Source organism: Dissoconium aciculare, assembly GCF_010015565.1.
Source record: "Dissoconium aciculare CBS 342.82 unplaced genomic scaffold K489scaffold_3, whole genome shotgun sequence".
Lineage (NCBI taxonomy): Eukaryota > Fungi > Ascomycota > Dothideomycetes > Mycosphaerellales > Dissoconiaceae > Dissoconium > Dissoconium aciculare.
Window position 1 is genome coordinate 710,689 of NW_022984953.1, and position 16,854 is coordinate 727,542.

The 16,854-nt window shown below is 54.3% G+C and overlaps 6 protein-coding genes across 6 annotated transcripts; 1 reads left to right on the plus strand and 5 right to left on the minus strand.

The window, feature by feature from the left end:
* Positions 1-282: 282 nt before the first annotated feature.
* On the plus strand, positions 283-4,476 carry K489DRAFT_333571 (uncharacterized protein; the record flags this gene model as incomplete). Its single annotated transcript, XM_033602174.1, has 3 exons — positions 283-489; positions 2,233-3,662; positions 3,749-4,476. 3 exons carry the CDS (start codon positions 283-285, stop codon positions 4,029-4,031), a joined length of 1,920 nt encoding a protein of 639 aa, XP_033462078.1. The 3' UTR covers positions 4,032-4,476.
* On the minus strand, positions 4,226-5,728 carry K489DRAFT_314635 (FAD-binding domain-containing protein; the record flags this gene model as incomplete). Its single annotated transcript, XM_033601028.1, has 2 exons — positions 4,226-4,960; positions 4,997-5,728. The coding sequence occupies 2 exons, from the start codon at positions 5,726-5,728 to the stop codon at positions 4,226-4,228; spliced, it is 1,467 nt and encodes a 488-aa protein (XP_033462079.1).
* A 724-nt stretch (positions 5,729-6,452) lies between these two features.
* K489DRAFT_407754 (threonyl-tRNA synthetase) lies at positions 6,453-8,860 on the minus strand (the record flags this gene model as incomplete). The annotated part of the gene is made up of 2 exons (XM_033607401.1): positions 6,453-7,994; positions 8,066-8,860. The coding sequence occupies 2 exons, from the start codon at positions 8,858-8,860 to the stop codon at positions 6,453-6,455; spliced, it is 2,337 nt and encodes a 778-aa protein (XP_033462080.1).
* Positions 8,861-9,494: 634 nt separating this feature from the next.
* On the minus strand, positions 9,495-11,112 carry K489DRAFT_314753 (glycoside hydrolase family 18 protein; the record flags this gene model as incomplete). The annotated part of the gene is made up of 2 exons (XM_033601041.1): positions 9,495-9,833; positions 10,213-11,112. 2 exons carry the CDS (start codon positions 11,110-11,112, stop codon positions 9,495-9,497), a joined length of 1,239 nt encoding a protein of 412 aa, XP_033462081.1.
* A 984-nt stretch (positions 11,113-12,096) lies between these two features.
* K489DRAFT_314949 (MFS general substrate transporter) lies at positions 12,097-13,688 on the minus strand (the record flags this gene model as incomplete). Its single annotated transcript, XM_033601057.1, has 2 exons — positions 12,097-13,100; positions 13,154-13,688. 2 exons carry the CDS (start codon positions 13,686-13,688, stop codon positions 12,097-12,099), a joined length of 1,539 nt encoding a protein of 512 aa, XP_033462082.1.
* A 1,052-nt stretch (positions 13,689-14,740) lies between these two features.
* K489DRAFT_399297 (uncharacterized protein) lies at positions 14,741-15,555 on the minus strand (the record flags this gene model as incomplete). The annotated part of the gene is made up of 3 exons (XM_033606959.1): positions 14,741-14,962; positions 15,129-15,490; positions 15,519-15,555. The coding sequence occupies 3 exons, from the start codon at positions 15,553-15,555 to the stop codon at positions 14,741-14,743; spliced, it is 621 nt and encodes a 206-aa protein (XP_033462083.1).
* Positions 15,556-16,854: the final 1,299 nt, after the last annotated feature.

The following is a 16,854-nucleotide window of genomic DNA, read 5'->3' on the forward strand; positions in this document are numbered from 1 at the left end:
AATGCGCTGCTGGACAAGCGCAACCCGGCTGGAAAGCAAGAATTTACGCCATTACTCAAGAGTGCCCGTCGCACGCAGCTCATACACCAGAGCTTCATAGAGGAGAAGGAAAATTCTGAGAATATTGGCATTCTCAAAACGCCGGCGGGTCTGCGCATGAGTTACGGCAGTCGCGCTACGCCCGGTCTACCTGTGAATAGTTCGATGTTGGAACCGGATCACACCAGCAGCTCGATTGGGAAGGAGACTACTATGATGGGACCGGCAGATGTTAGCTCTTCAATGATCGACTCGACGCCTATCCCACAGCTTCCTGATCGCGCAGGAGGGATACTTGAGCAGGGAAATGTGCTCTCTTTGCGGGACCAGGAGGCTAAGCTCGATCAAATACAGAAGGACAATTTCAGTCTAAAATTGAAAATCTACTACCTGGAAGAGGCGCTGCGAAAGTCTGGAAACGAGTTCCATCAAAATACGCTCAAAGAGAATGTGGATCTTAAGACGAACAAAGCGGAGCTAGAAATCGATCTCAAGCGACAGCGCAAGCGTCTACAAGAGGCCGAATACCAGTTGGAGGAATATCGCATGCATTTGAAGGAATACCAGGAGAAGGTTAAGAAGCGACACGGAAGCGAACGTGACCAAGAAGAGTTCGACCGCTTGCAGAAACTTGCAGAGGAGAGTCAAAAGATTGCAGATGAGCGTGAGCAGGAACTTGAAGGTATCCGTGAGAAACTGGAATTGGCAGAGAGGTCACAAGTCAATGACGACAAATTGCAACAACTACGAGATGAAATACTGGACCTCGAAGCTGACCTCCGCGATCGAGAGCGTCAAGTGGAGGAGCGAGATGAACAGCTAATCGAGCTCAAGGAGAGCCTTCAACGCGCCGAAGAAGGCGGCGGAAACGATTTTGATGATGTTGCTCAGTTGAAAGAGGATATGGATGATTTGCAGGCAGAGCTCCGGGAACGGGAGAGAAAGTTGGAGGAGCAGGAAGAGAAGATGGAAGATCTCGAGGCCAAGTTTCGAGCCGCTCAAGAGACTGCTGAGCATGTTGAGCAGATGCAACAGGACATTGACGATCTGGAAGCCGAGGCTAAGGCAAGAGATGACGAAATCAAGGCCAAGGAATCACAAATCACTGAGCTGCAGGAGCGCATCCGAAACGGTGATGACAAGGAGCAGTCGTCGAAGAAGCTTCGCGCCGATGTTTCTGAGCTCGAGAATCAATTGCGTGACAGAGTGCTGGCCTTGGATGAGTTCAAGGAGCAGATGCGTGCGTACGAGAAACGCATGCAATCTACAACGGAGACTCATGCCGCTGAATTGCGACAACGCGGTGACGAGCTCCGTATGGCGCAACGTGAGCTCGCAGACAAGGATGGAGAGATAAGAGCTCTTCAGGATCGCCTGAGCACTGCACGAGGTAGCTGGGACGCCGAGGCGCAGCAGACGGACGCACGCCTGAACGAGAAAGACCTTGCCATCCGAGACAGAGACAGCCAACTTCGCGATAAGATCCGCATTATCGAAGAGCGCGACGACGAACTAGCAGATCTACATCGGAAGCTTCGTGCTGCCGAGTCAGAGCGAGATGAGGCATCGCGCGGGCGGTCACAGACTGCACGCGACTTGGAGCAACAACTGAGCGACACAAAAGAGAAGCTCAATTCCCTAACTACCAGTACTCAAGCCAAGCTCAAAGAAAAAGATGGGCTGATTGAGGCCCGCGAAATGGAACTCCAAACACTTCAGAATCGCATGGAAACAATGACTTCTAGTGACAAGTCTCAACTTCGCAGACAAGAGGAGTTAGTCCAAACGCTGCAGGCTCAGCTGAAGACTCGTGACCGCGAGGTTCAAGATCAGAGCCAGCATCTCACCAGCCTCAAATCTCGCCTTGGGGCCATGGAGACGCCCTCCAAGAAGGACAGTCTCATTAAGCAGCAGGCAGATGAGGTCCGCAAATTGCAGCAACAGATGCAAAAGCTTGAGCTGGAGAAGGAAGCTGAACTGGACGAACTCGATGCCCAGTTGCAAAGCACTGAGAACGAGAATGCAGCCCTCAAACATAAACTCGAGAATCTCCGCGAGCGCGTCGAGGCTAATGGCCGCGATCAGAATCTTTTGGATCGCCAGGATCGGGAGCTGACGACCTCTCGAGGCCAGATACGGGCGCTGGAAAGCGAACTGGATCAACTTCAAGTCAGGCTCCGAGAAGCTGTCGAGCAGCGACAGCGGGATGTCAAGCAACTCGAACAAGAGCTCAACTTGGCACGTTTGAGTGGTCAGGGCGATGCGGAAAGTGCGCGCCAACAACTCGCGACCTTGCAAGCCTCGTTGGAGCAGAAACATATGGAAGCCCAGCAAGGGCTCGAGGATGAGATTCTTGTTCTAGAGACCAATTTAGAAGACCTCCAGGCGGCCAACGGCGTATTGCACTCGCGTGTGCGTGAGCTTGAGACAGAATCTCAGGCTGCTAGGCGTTTCAAGGAGAATGGAACTCCAGTGCGTGAGCGCAATGAGCTTCGGCACAAGTTGGTGGCGGTGGAGAGTGAACGAGATGCTCAAAAATCACAAATCGAACGCCTCGAAACAGAACTCAACGAGGCCGTCGCGGCGAAGACAAGCGGCACGCCGATCCGCGAACGAAACGACCTGCGACAAAAATTACGTGAGTCAGAAAGGAAATTGGCGAGCCTGCAGGACAAGGTTGAGACGCTACAGAGTGAGCTAGAGTATCTCCAGCAGGAAAAGACCATCGCGGCAGAACGCTCCGATCTTCATGAACTACTCAAGAAATCCAAGATTGAAGCCGAGCAACTACAAATCGAACTCGATCGTCGAGATCGCCTCGCAGCTGTACAAGCAAAGAGCAGCACACGGAAAGAAAGCAGTAGCCTAGTGCAGGAACAACTTGATGTCGCGCTCGCTGACGTTGAAGACTTGCAGTCGCAAGTTCTGGATCTCGAGGCCCGCTTGAGGGAATCTTTGGACAAAGAGCGAAAACTGCGCGCGCAATCTAAGACTCTCAGCGATGCCCAAGCCCGTCTCACAGATCTCGAAAACCAGGTTCAGGATCGCACTGGCAGTGCTACCGGTCATGCTCGTCGCGAAGCTGAATTACGCGGACAATTGCGCATCGCGTCCGCAGACCTGGAACGCCTTCAACTTGATATCACGGAGAAGGACGGCCTGCTCGAGGCTGCTATGCGTAAGGAAACAGAGCTTCGTGCCCGTCTCCGAAAGGTGCAGACGACTGCATCGTCCACTGCAGCAGCCGACGACACGCTTCGCTTCGAACGTCAGGATCTCCTCGCGCAACTCGACGATGCGGATCTTGAGTTACAGGCGCTTCAGGCACAGCTTGGCGAGAGAGAAGCGAGACTATCTGCTTCGCTCGCCCGAGAGGCCGAGCTGCGAGGCAAGATCAAGACACAGAGGAACAGTATCAACAACGATGCAAAGAGCACCGAGGAACTCGCTCGACAGCAACAACACATTCAAGCACTTGAGAAACGACACGAGGGAGAATTGCGTGGATTGGTCCGACAAATCCAATACCTTCGCGCTCGATGCGCCAGAGAAGAGGGGTTCCGTGCGGATCTAAGCTTCGTAAAGAAATGGTTCATGCTGCAGGTGGAGATGTACAGCGCTTGGTAAGTTCCTGCTCCTCCCTCATTCATCGCCGTGAACTCTGACTGCACACCTGCGAATTTTGAAACTAACGAGAAATGCGTAACAGCAACCAAGCCGATCTCCGCCTGCTGTCTGACATGGGTATCCCGACACCTGCTGCCGCATTGATATCCTCGGGACAACAACAACAACAACTTCCGAAATCACGGCCAACACTTCGCTCCGTCGGCACTGCTGTCATCGCGTGCTTGAGGCTGCGCCGTTGGCAAGAATCTTGGGCAGGACATCAGAAGCTTCATGACTCGTTGGTGAAGAAACTCGAGGGTATGAAACGTCGTGGAGGTAGGCAGGAAAAGGAAAGAGCGAGCAATGCCAAGGAGGCCCATTGACGGAAATGCGAATCGTGTGCAAATTCTCAGCATGGTTGAACGGTAAAGACGGCGTTGATTGGGTCTGAAATGCTTCCGGGATTGAGTTCATGACGAAACGCTAATGCATATCACGAGGGCGTTTATTTAAAATGAAATGTTCATATTATGGCCACTCGCACTGTACGAATTGACGAATATTCTACGTGGCTACATCAAGTGACAAGAGGCTGAACGGCAAACAACTTATCAAACAGGTTGCCAGGATCATATCTCGCTTTGATCGCCTGCAAGCGAGCATAGTTCGCTCCGAACACGTCCCTCGAGACCTCGTCGAGATCGTAGTTGCCATATAGCAATACCGCTCCCTTCTCACCTCGCGCTCCCACGCCTCCCTCCACGCCGTCCTTGCTACCCACATTCACGCCCTTACTTTCTAGCTCCTCCCTGAACAGCCCAGCGATATCGCGCGCCCATTGTCGGCAGACTGTATCGTTTTCTGCCTTCTCCCATTGCGGCGAGATTAATGCATTGAGATGCCACCCGCGATTTGCGAAGCTGCCGTTGTCCTGGCGCGCCATCACCGCACAGGCATCGTACATCTCGAATGCAATCAGAGATCCCTTGGCGTCCGGAGTGCTCTCCACGAACTCGTCGAATTTCGCGCGGACTTGACCGACGAAATCAGCTCGCAGAGGGAGGATCGTCGCAGCGCCCTTGAGACTACAACGCATGCCTTGTAGGTTGGGAACGAGATTGTTGACGTGAGGATAGGGACGCACAGCGACATCGTTCAGAAGTGGATTCAGTGCGAAGAACGGCGCAAACAGTTGTTTCCCGGTGGCCTCGGCTCCGGCGGCAACACACGAGACCATCAGGAGCAGGAGGGTCTGACCACTGCCGTCGGGAGACTTGACGAGAGCAATCAGAGTGCCAGTTTGTCCTCTGGACTTTGCCCTTGGACCTCCCTCCGCTTCGAGATTCACCTCGTACAGCTCGTTGGCAGCTGCCACGACCGCCTCGATATTTTCCTTCGTGGCTGCGTACGCAAGAGTCCCAGCGTAAATGTCGCCCTGTGGGTAGCCCTGGAACACAAACTCGGTCGCCACGCCGAAATTCTGTCCGGCACCGAGGAGGCCCCAGAAGAGCTCGGCATTCTCCTGCTTGTTGGCTGTGAGGATCTCGCCATTCGCCACGACCACCGTCACCTGGACGATGTTGTCAATGACCAGGCCATGCTTCCCGGTCAGATGACCGTATCCTCCCCCGAGCGCCAGGCCACCCACGCCGGTGTCGGCGACTGTCCCGCCGACGGTGGCGAGGCCGTGTTCCCAGGCGGCAGCGTCGACATCCATCCACAGACATCCGCCTTGGACGAAGATGTGGCGCGACGAGGGATCGATTGTGACCTTGCGCATTGACTTGAGGTTGATCAAGATACCACCATCGGTGCTACTTGCACCAGAGGTGGAGTGACCACCACCTTTGACCGCGAGATCAATGCCATTGTCGTTGGCATACCTGACTACTTTCGATACATCTTCGACCGATGCTGGCAGGATGCTAACTCCAGATGGCTTTTCCGCCGCTCGCGACCAGGAATGAATCGAGTCTGCATAGTCTTGGTCTGACGGGGTGATTATCCTGGTTTGCGTATTTGACAAAATCTGCCGAATGGCCTCGATGTCGTTTGTACTGACTGGTCGTCTGCCAGGCATGTCGTGTGCCTTCTGGGGAAGTCTGACACGATTATGATCCAATAGTTAGATGTTCAAAATAGCGATGGGTCAGTCAACTCAGCAGCAGCTATGAGCTCAGGGGGTTTTGATTAAGATTTCGTTGTTCGTATTACATGATCGACATCAGAAGCTGTGTTCCCGCTGTAACATGCGTACAATATTTGTGAGCTGGTTGCAACAGCATCGCGTGATCGTTTAGCGGTCCGTATGCCCTCTTTCGTTCACAAGCTGGTTGACGAATATGTGACGGACAACCAGTCGTTTGCCGATCACCTTCGTCTCAGACGACACTAATCATGCATTATTACCACAGATGAGCTGAATACCGCCGAATGCGCACATTTTATGACGGTTTGGAAGCATCGTACTTTCCGCACTCTGCAGAGTCAACATCCAGCGAACCGCGGGATATGGTTTAAAGCCTCAAGGTCAGAGGGCGGCAGCAACCAGTTCCGATTCTCCGCGAAGCGAGAAGACGTCGGAACACGCAAAAGCTCGCCTCATACGTTGATCAAACGTCTTGTGGACATCAAGTTCGCGAAAGATCAACATGTTTGAGACTCTCCATTAAGGGTTGCCTCTACCCCAACCCCAGACACAACCCTAGAGCATTTTGGCTTCGAACAACAGGCTGAGACTACACCACTACTTCTACAAACGCACACCCATGGCGAGGAGCAACGTCCACAACAAAATAGACGCCTTATTTCGCGTCAACAACATCAGCAGGCGCTGCTTGGCCCGCTTCGACCTTGACCTCCTCTTCTGGCTTCGCCTGGAGTGCGCTGCTTAACCTCCTCTCGTCTCGCAGCTTAGTGAGCAGCTCCAGCGCGCGGTCCACAGGGATAAGCTCGCCCATCTTCTGAGTGGACAAGTCGTCACGATTCCGGATGTTGACACTGCGAGAATCCCGCTCCTGCGCGCCAACGACGAAAATGAAGTTGTACTGCTGCAGCTGACCCGTGCGGATCTTCTTCTGCATGGTGTTTCCGGAGAGGTCGACGTCGACATGCATGCGCTGAGCGCGGAAGAGCGTCTGTAGCTCCAGGACGTAGTCGTTGACGGAAGGCATGACAGGTACGATCAGGATTTGACGCGGTGACATCCAGAAGGGCCACTTTCCGGCGAAATGCTCGGTGAGAATGGCAATGAAGCGCTCGAACGATCCGTAGATAGCACGGTGGATCATGACAGGGCGAGCACAGCCGGGGGTGAGCTCCCGACGGTAGTCGATCTCCTTTTCCTTCTTATCGTCAGCAGACGCAGCAGCGGTCTCAGGTGCAGCGGTTGGGGCGGCCGCAGCTGGCGCCGCGCTGCGGATAGGAAGCTCTTTGGCGGCAGCATCCTTTGGCGCCGCCTTCTCAGCATCTTTCGGTGCCGCTTTGTCGGCATCTTTGGCTACAGGTCCAGCCTGCTCGTCGGTACGGAATTCGAGGTTGAATTGCTGCGGTAATTGGAAATCAAGCTGAATGGTGGCACATTGAAACTCTCGCTTCAGGGCATCGCTGATGGTGACGTCGATCTTAGGCCCGTAGAATGCACCATCGCCAGGGTTAAGCTCCCACGGAGTTCCCGTCGACTCCTTGAATGCTTCAAGCGCTTTGGTGAGCTGAGCTTCGGCGCGTTCCCAAGTGGCCACATCACCGAGATGGTTATCGGGCATGGTGGAGAGCTTCATGCGGAACTTGAAGCCAAATCGACCGTAGACAGCAGTCATGAAATCAAACAGGCCGTTGATCTCCTGCTCGACCTGGGCTTCTGTGCAGAAGATGTGTGTGTCATCCTGCACGAAACGTCGCACACGAGTCATGCCGGTCAATGCACCAGATGCTTCATTTCGGTGAAGCACTCCAAAGTCTGCAATGCGCATGGGCAGTTCACGGTAGCTTCGCTCGCGATGACCGAAGAGCAAACAGTGTCCAGGACAGTTCATTGGCTTCAACGCCCACTGATCCTTCTCAACGTCGAATGTGAACATGTCGTCCTTATAGTGCTGCCAATGACCAGACTGTTTCCAGAGGGCCGAGTTGTACATGTTGGGTGACTGGACCTCCTGGTATCCGCGCTTCCAGTATTCCTCGCGAATATAGGCGTGCATTGCGTTGTAGATGATCATACCGTGCGGGAGGAAGAATGCGGAACCTGGAGACATTTGGTGGAAGAAGAAAAGTTCTTGATCTTGGCCGATCTTTCGGTGATCTCGCTTTGCCGCCTCCTCGAGCAAGTGCTTGTGTTCCTCGAGCGCCTACATCGCCGTTAGCTGGGAATCAAATCATTGTATCTCGTATCACTTGCCTTCTTGTCCGGAAAGCTGACACCATAGATACGTTGCAAGCTGTCGTTGTTCGCATCTCCGAGGAAGTAACTGGCCGAGTTCTTCATGATCTCAAAGGCCTTGATGCGACCAGTGTTAGGCACATGGGGACCTCGACAAAGATCGATCAAAGGACCGCAACGGTATACAGTTGTGCGGGTGCCGTCTGCAATCTTGTCGTTGATGATGTGCTGCTTGTACTTGTTGTAAGAGAACATTTCCAAGAGATCCTCCTTGCTCAGCTCGAGCCGCTCAAACGGTTGCTTCTCCTTGACGACCTTGTCGACGATCTGCTTGAGAGGCTTCCAGTCGGCGTTGGTGACCGCCGCCATCTCGGGCAGAGCCATTTCATAGTAGAATCCATCCTCCACTGGAGGACCGATGCACAATGAACAACCAAACCTCCGCTCACAGGCTTCACCGAGAATGTGAGCACTGCTGTGCCAGAAGACCTTCTTGCCTTCAGGGTGGTCGAAATCCAACAACTCCAGACTGCAGCTCTTTTCGAGCGGCCTGTCCATGTCCCATAGCTCGCCATCGACCCGTGCAATGACCGTCCTCTCGAACAGGCTCTTGGAAATCTCCCGGGCAATCTGAGACGGTGAGGTCTCCCAGCTGGTCCCCTCCTTTTTGCTGCCGTTGCCGAGGGTGACCTCGATGGGCTCTCGAGGCTGCTTCGCTCGGGCGGCATCCTGCTCAGCCTTTAGGCGGTCGAAGATGGCATTTCTGGTCGCGAAGTAGCTGGGGGGTGGGTTCATTTCCAATGGGCGAGCATCGCCGCCATCTTTGGGCGCCATGGTGCTTTTGTATCTCTGCACACCAGCAGAGCCAAGGGTATTTGAACAAACGGGCGAGTGTGTGACGAAGAAAAGGCGGGTGGGTGTGAGTCGCGCGAAGAATTGGACGCGGCGAAACATGCGCGATGGTCAATGAGTGTGAATAGGTGGGGTCTGGCGGTGCAGCAATGACTCAGGTGAGGGCGCGGGCAAGTGGGCTGCTTAATTTCTGCAGCTACGTATTTTCCGATGTGTGCGCAGGTGCTTGTGTGTATCGTTTCTTATGGCAAGCAGTCGAACTAGGAAGCTTCGTGCCCTTATCCGACTCCTCTTTCACACGAAGACGGGGCCTTCATCAATTCCGTCCCTAAAAATGATTGTTCCAGTGTTGTTGTTGCGGCGAAGCCGGGGGTGAACACCGTTTATTCCGCTTGCCCGCACGCCCGCCATGGTGTAAGCACATCGCCGCATTGCCCGCATGACATTCCGCTCCGCTGCAAGCTGAATTTGGGCTCGAACTTTGTACACTGGTAGCATGTCCCAGCACATGGTGAACTCGAACTCTCTCAAGTCACGATGTCGCAGACTCTTTGCTGAAGTTGCGTCCTGCGATGGAAAGATCTTTGAACCGATATCATACTATAGTCATCGCTATCTATTCTTGCGGCATTCCTGCTTTCAGGTTCTCATATTTGCTTGCCGGATATCTCAGTTCATTCTCAGCCGCATCGAGATGTTTCCCTCCATAACCGCCTAGAGCATTGGCGACCAGCGCGATGAGGCTCTGTCCGGGGCCGCTGCCGTCGGCCTTGTAGTCGCCGCTGCTCTCCCACCACATAGCACCGCCGAGGCAGCGTTGCTGTATGTACTGTACCTTTTGCGCGGCGACTTGTGGGTCATCGTAAGTGATCATGGTTCGTGTCGAAGGATCGTACGACCAAGAAGCAACCAATCCGGGATCGTGGTTGACCGTTGCGGACGGACGAGGAAGAGCCTGTGATGACTTGCGGTCAGAAAATTGCACTATCGATTCGTTGATATTCGGAATGAAGACGGTGCAGTGTGTTCGAAGGGACGGGCTAGACAAGGGAACGCGCAGGGCGAGAGTTGTCCACAACGATGGTAGTTCGCTTTTCAGATTAGATCAAGTTTTAATTTCCCCTGAGGGACGCCCATAGCTTTGCTCAACAGCGACAACGTATATGGTTGCGATTCCGTCATCATGATGGAGGCCACTACCGATCATACGTCGAACGCATGCAAAGCTGACGCGAGAGGCTCGATTTGTCATCATACGCGAAGTGGACAGTTGCAGTCGAGCAACGATGGAAATGCTTCGTGGCAAGGCAGAAGTTGTATTCAGAATAACTCACCTTGTACTCCCAAACGCCATTTTCCCAGCTGCCTTGCTCAGGGGTGCCCTCACCCAAACCGCTGTAGGGCTTTCCTGGGCCATCGGTCTGTGCGAAAGCACGACCATACAGAGGCATACCAAGAACAATCTTGGACGGCGCAACTCCCTGGCTGATGTAGTGCTGGACAGCAGCGTCAATGCTGAATGGCGTCGCGGCTGGGTTCTCCGACGAAGGGAAGACGTTCGCCTGATGACCCGCCGTGGAGTCCCAGGAGCCTGCAAAGTCGTAGGCCATCAGGTTCCAGAAGTCCAGCTGCTGGTCCATGGCCGTGATCTCCATATGTCGCGCATTAGACAAGCCCGCCGGCGAAGCTACCGTGAGCAGAAAGTGTGGCTGAGGCGCTGGGAGAGTCTGTTCGTAGCTCTGCAGAGCATGACGAGTCACCTGAAGCAGCTGCGTGAAATTGGCGGCTTCTGTGGGATCCTTGGGGTATTCCCAATCTATGTCCAGACCATCAAATCCATAGTTCTGGAGCAGAGCGACGGCGGAGTCCGCGAAGGTTTTACGGCCAGCTTCAGTGGAGGCCGGTGCGGCGAAATTCGAGCTGTAAGTCCATCCACCGATGCTGAGCAGGACCTTCATGCGACGATTGCGCTTCTTGAGCAGATACAATTGCTTCAGACAGCCATAGAGGTTGTCGCCAACATCGTTCCATGAGTCGCTCGGGTAGTGCTTGTCGGAGTCGGCCCACGAATCCGTCAAGTATACCTCGCCGGTCTCGGGCCGCACATTTGCGAAGGCGTACAAGATGTGGGTGAGCTTGTCCGCAGGCAGATCTTGTGGCTGATGGTTCCTTCCATAAATCGCCCAATTGACGAAATATGCTACCGTGCGGTAGCTCGACTGAGTCTGGCTCATGTCCTGGCGCGCTCGTCCGGCGGTTGTATGTAGAGTTGTACCTGAAATTAGCAGCCCGAGGTAAGTCCGCAGATTGGTCACGTTGGTCGTCTCTAGCGATTTGGATTTTGGTTGATGGTCAATTCTCAATATGGTGGTTGGTGGAGTCCATCACACAATGCCAATGAGCTTGGCTGGCGGGGTGCCGAGCAGTCGTCGACAAGCCACCGAGGACGCTTTGGATGGGGTGTGATGCGTGATCGACATAGCCATCTTGTCACAATGGACAAATAAGTGGTTGCCTCGGACTTGGCTGACATCGGGTTGCGAATCGCCAATTCAGACAGTTGATGTACGTATCTTGACAAGAGCTACACTATGCATTTCCCTGTGACGTCGAATATGCTGTACGAAACATTTACTCTAATTAGCGAAAACACTGCGTTGTGCACGACCCGTACAGGAGAGCAGGCCCTGTCAACGGTTTTGCGGCAATCTCGTAAGATTGACAGATGGGGCTGACACGGGTGTTGCCGGTGCGGACCGTATGCCGAGATGATCAACAAGCTTGGACATCACTTCAAGAAGGCATTGCAGCCCTACCGGCTGCATCTCGAGTGCTCCGCAGGACAAGGAAGCATCTATGCAGGTGGGCACGAGAAAGCAGGCATATGGCGATGTTGGTGAAGGAATAGGTGGGTTGGACCTTTCATGTTTTGAACGTCTCTTCCCGCGTGGAGGGTATCTAGAAATATATATCTTTAAAAAACATACAGAGGGCGAACCACTCCGAGTTCGCCAATAGCAGCGACGGTCGCAATATCGAGCCGGTCGCGGATCCCAAAAACAAATGTCCCAACAGTCATGGTGAATCGTTTCAATTCATACGCCAGATAAACGCCAAAGTCGTCATGATCGGGGCCTTTTCCCGCCATGGTGTCCCAAACGCCTCTCGTGATAATCGTGACATAAATCCTTCGAGCCAACCCGAGATTCGAGGGTCGCTCAAACTTCTTCGGCGTCTTTGTCCTTCTCCAGCTCAGTCTCGCTGACACTCCGCGAAGTGAAGCGGGAAAGTTGGGGCTTAACTGCGTTCACAGCCTTGTTCCTGCAGTAAAGCGCGGCGAAGATGCATAGCGAGCTGAGGAAAAGACAAGCTCCGCTCCAGAGCTGTACAGTCAGGAATGTGCTGAATTCACTGATCATGTGGCCGGCAATGATGGGACCGAATAGTGCGAAGATGGCAGAGCAGCAGTACATCATGCCAGTCCACTGACCCAGACGCTTCTGCCGTTGCGGGTCTGGTCCGAGGATGTAGGCAACGGAAGCGGGAGGGAGACCGATGACGGCACCGGAGAAGATACCGAAGACGACGACGAAACCAATGGCGGCTTGTAAGTGATGCGCCAATGGCCACAAGATCAGCACAAGCAAAGATGCGATGAGCATCACACTGCCGTGAACGACCAATGCGCCAACCTTGTCACAGAGGTATGCGGATCCGATACGGCCAAGAGTAGAAGAGCCATTCATGATGGCCAACAGCCAGTAAGTGTGGATCTGGTGAGCTGCTGGGTTGCTGGGGAGGCCGGCGTTGTCGCCAACGTTGGCGAGAGCGCGGAAGCCGAAACCCTCAGAGACAGCCCACTCTTCAAGGTTGAAGAAGATAGGATAGAAGCCGAAGAACATGAAGCAGATGGCAGCCACGAAAAAGGCGTATGCGGGCTCTTTGAAGGCCGAGGTGTCGAGATAGAGACGAAGCTTGAACCAAGCGCGAAGGTTCTCAGGGGCGTTGTTCCTCGGGTGGTGGGGGTTGGGAACAGCGCAGATGATGGCCAAGCCGGAAGTGCAGGTGATGACGATGGCGACGTAGCGCACAGCAAGGTTAAATCCGAATTCAGATAGGAGCGTTCGGAACATGTACGGATAGATCAGGCCCGAGATACTGGCACCGGATGCGACGATGCCGATGGCCAATCCCTTCTTCCTCTTGAACCATGTTGCGACGACTATCGATCGTGGTTAGTAAGGTCGGCTGCATAGACGGCGAGAAGCTGCTTACCCTGTGATGAGGTCACGAAAAAGCAGGCCATGCCCAAACCAGCAGTGAATGCTTGTGTGAGCCATATCAGGCCGTAGAGTCGATCCTGGCTGTCGTGGGTGATGTCGATAATGCTCAACATGAAGAAGCTCAGGCCAGTCAAGACGGTACCAATGGTGATCAAGATGCGGCTGTAGTCCGCATCGAGCAGTCGCCCGACTACACCAGAGAAGATCAGGACCAAGAAACATTCAGTCGCACCGATGAGGTTGAGTAAGAGAATGTCTTGTCCGCTGAGGATGGTCTGAGTGTAGTATGATGAGAAAGTGCCGTATGCGTTGACCAGACCCCAGGAGTTGAACATGAGAAGGAATCCGCCAAAAAGGCATCGGTAAGCCCGCCAGTCGGTAGGCCATTTCGGCTCGTCGAATGTGTTGGTGGTCAAGATCGAGTTGCCAGCCGTTCTCGAGTCTGCTGAGGGGTTGCGAGTGACAGGGCCGGTAGGTGTCTCGATCTCCGAGTTGACCTTGCTGTTGGATCTTGAAATCTCAGCCATCTTGTCAAAGCGGGAATCGAAGGACACGGTGGGTTGTAATCTTTCCATGACGGTGGGGACAACGGGGACTATTTGAATCTCACGAAGAGTTGTACGCCGCAGAGATGCAGGATTCCGGAGGCGTCAGGCTCACTGCTAGGAAGATAAGAGATTGAACCTATCACAGACTGGGCATCACGACGGACTCCGTTGCTTTCACAGTCCCGTGTCATACCCCGGTCAACTATTCATGACGAAGTGCTGCCACCACACTTCCCCTACCGCTGAGGAAGGACCCACCCTAGGGCTGGATGGCGGCGCCCGGCATGCTCGCGGCGACAAGGGGTTGCGCCCCCCCATCCGAGCTTCTTGCGCTGGTGTAGGCGGCGGGCGATTCAATATGATGACGAGGAGTCCGGAGCGTGAGGAAAGCCGCGAGACCAGGCTGCGCAACGACGACACCGCGCAGGATCACAGGAACGACAGCTCATTTTGGCACGCCGCGCATTGATCGGTGTGGAGTAGTCGGACTGGGCGCGCAGAACGACAATGGTGGTCCTGCTAATGGCGGGACATGTCGATCACGGCAGCGGCGTCCACTAAATCAGCCGCCAAGGGACTTGGGATTCAGGCCAACGGTTTTGGAGGGCTGTGCAAACAACGTTGAGATCATCACGAAATCCCTCGCGCGCGCCCTGATATCTGTTGAAGCGAGATTTCGATTACACTCTGTCGCACTTGGATGCCACAAAGCACCGCAGAGATCTTTTTTCTCGTGAATCAAGGAAATGTAAGCTCGTCACCTGTAACGGTCACACGTGTCTTGAAGACATACTGTGTTCAGTGTTCGCACGAGGGCGCGGAAAGGAAACACTGGTTGGTTGAACTGCTTCGGACCTGTATGTTGCCGAAGGAGTGGTCGCCAAGGACTTCCAAGACATCCTCACTTGTTGGCTGCTGAGTTGAAGACGCCTCCGCATTCTCCCGAGGCCGTGTCATCATGTCACACATTGCAGGTGCGTTTCCACATTATCACAGCAGATTATCGCGAGGCGTAGATAAAGATCACATCTCTACTCGTCCAACGCCGTGAGCATCGGGATAATGGGCTTGACGCGGTGATGCATATGCGGTTTCACGACGCATAAGGCATGTGTACATGTATTGATGATGGTAGGGACGACTTGTGACGCGCCCGGCGGTCTAGCCGTCTGCTCGTGAGGGATAGAGTTCGGAGTACAGCACTCTTCCAGCATTTTAGCAGTGAATCCGGCGATACATATGCAGCCCTCTTTCTGCGTTCCCCAGACAGATGCAGCGATAAAATGATACGGCGAATTGTCGGGGGATGGTTTAGGCTTGGATCACACAAATGGCCCCAATGACACGGGCGTGCCAGGCTGCAAGGTGGTTATGTCTGTCTCCTAAAGGGGGGTCCGCCAGCCCTGCCGATTGGCGCACCCAGCACTTCCTTTGAACCTGGTCGCGAAGTCTACCTGAACGTCGGCAATCCGTCATCATTTCATGGTCAGCAGGAGCCCACTCGCAGAGAGGGAGTGTAGGTGCGAGCAGAGGCCTTTTCCGCCTCGGTTGGGCTCTCTCCATTACACTTGAGCAGTACACGGCGGCAGCATCTCGAGATTGGTGGGTGATGACGACAAGCTTTGAGATCGGATTTGGCGAGGGGTTCTGCAGCCAGCCCACAAGCCCACCCAGGGAGATCTTCGCTTCGAGGCAGAGAAATTGGCGTTTCGTCCTCGACCGGTGGCTTGATGTGTACACGCAGGACGTGCCAGACTCGGCGCCACCGCCCAGTCCACACACTGTAATCACTTTACTGTACATACATACCACACAAGCCAACGTAGCCCACCCCTCCCTCCGTCATTCTGTCTGGGCATGTTGGGCGTCCCTTGCACTTGTGCTTGCAGGATCAGGATCACTCCCATCACACACACAGTGAGGACTGATTCCTCCCGCCGCCGCCCGTCCCACGGCCTGATTACGCCAAGATGGGCGCGATAAGCCAAGAATCTTCGCCTCTAAGCGATACAGCACTCCCCCGATCAGTCGGCCGCGCAACGATGTGACTCGAGGACTTGGCTGCGGCACGACGATCGCGCCCGAAGGCTCATCCTCCTCCTCGTTATCACTCGGAGGCGTTGATGACGAATCTGACCCTCATTCTTTGTTGATATCTGCTCACTTGTATTGGTAATGCAACTTGCATTGGTAATGCAATGCTGGGCGAACTCGCCCGTCTTTGACACCGTCCAGGGACGACGATATCCTGCCCACCACGGCTGACGTCATGAGTGGAAAGCGTGTCATCTGGCTTTGTTTCGTGAGCATGTCCTCTCTCTCGGGCTGTGGACGTGAAATGTTTCATTCAGGTGCAGCATATCGTCCAGAGCGGTGTACCGCGGAGTGTGGCTCGGAACGTACGAGTGAAGTGCTCGCCTAGCGAATCAGGTTGTTTCCGACGTATAGATGGTGGAACGTGTGCACAACAACGACAATGTGACATTGCTCCGCTCCTCGTCAAGCCTCTCCCTCTCTCCCACGAGCGCCGCCAGCCTTCGCTTGGTCGGGGTATCATCGACAGGCACACGACACTCCTCCGCCCGTTCAAAGATCTGCTACACCGTAGGTTCATCTCGAGAAGCACGTTTTATGCGCGCGTGCGCCTCGTGCGGCGACGGGACGATCACGACGCATCTAGACCGTCCAACGCCCCCAATACTGCTCCAGAGTGAGATTACCAATCCGTGTTTTTCGGTGTCGTCGGGCTTCCACGATAACGGATTGACGGATTGGTGATCTCCGTGCACCAAGAGCCATCCCAGTCATTGCCATCTTTGGGCTTACATCTCATCTCACAATGGCTGTATGCCGGCAGCATATTCGCTACACCGTGGCGCACACCAGGCGTTCGACTGCCGAGCATCGTTCCAAATCCCTCTGCCGCAGCGTCATGTCGATTTCCTCGAGGTTCTTTTAGGAAAGCAGCGCGCACGTCCCGGGAGAGGGAGAGGGAGAGGGACGAGGGATGATGGAAGAAGCCATGGATTGTACTAGAAGATGGTCATCCTTGCGGATAGATCTCTGTGTTGGACTGGACCAAGTGTGTCCTTCCCGTTTCGCTAGGCAGTACGCGTCTTTCTTCACGGCGCGCAGTACCTCCGAG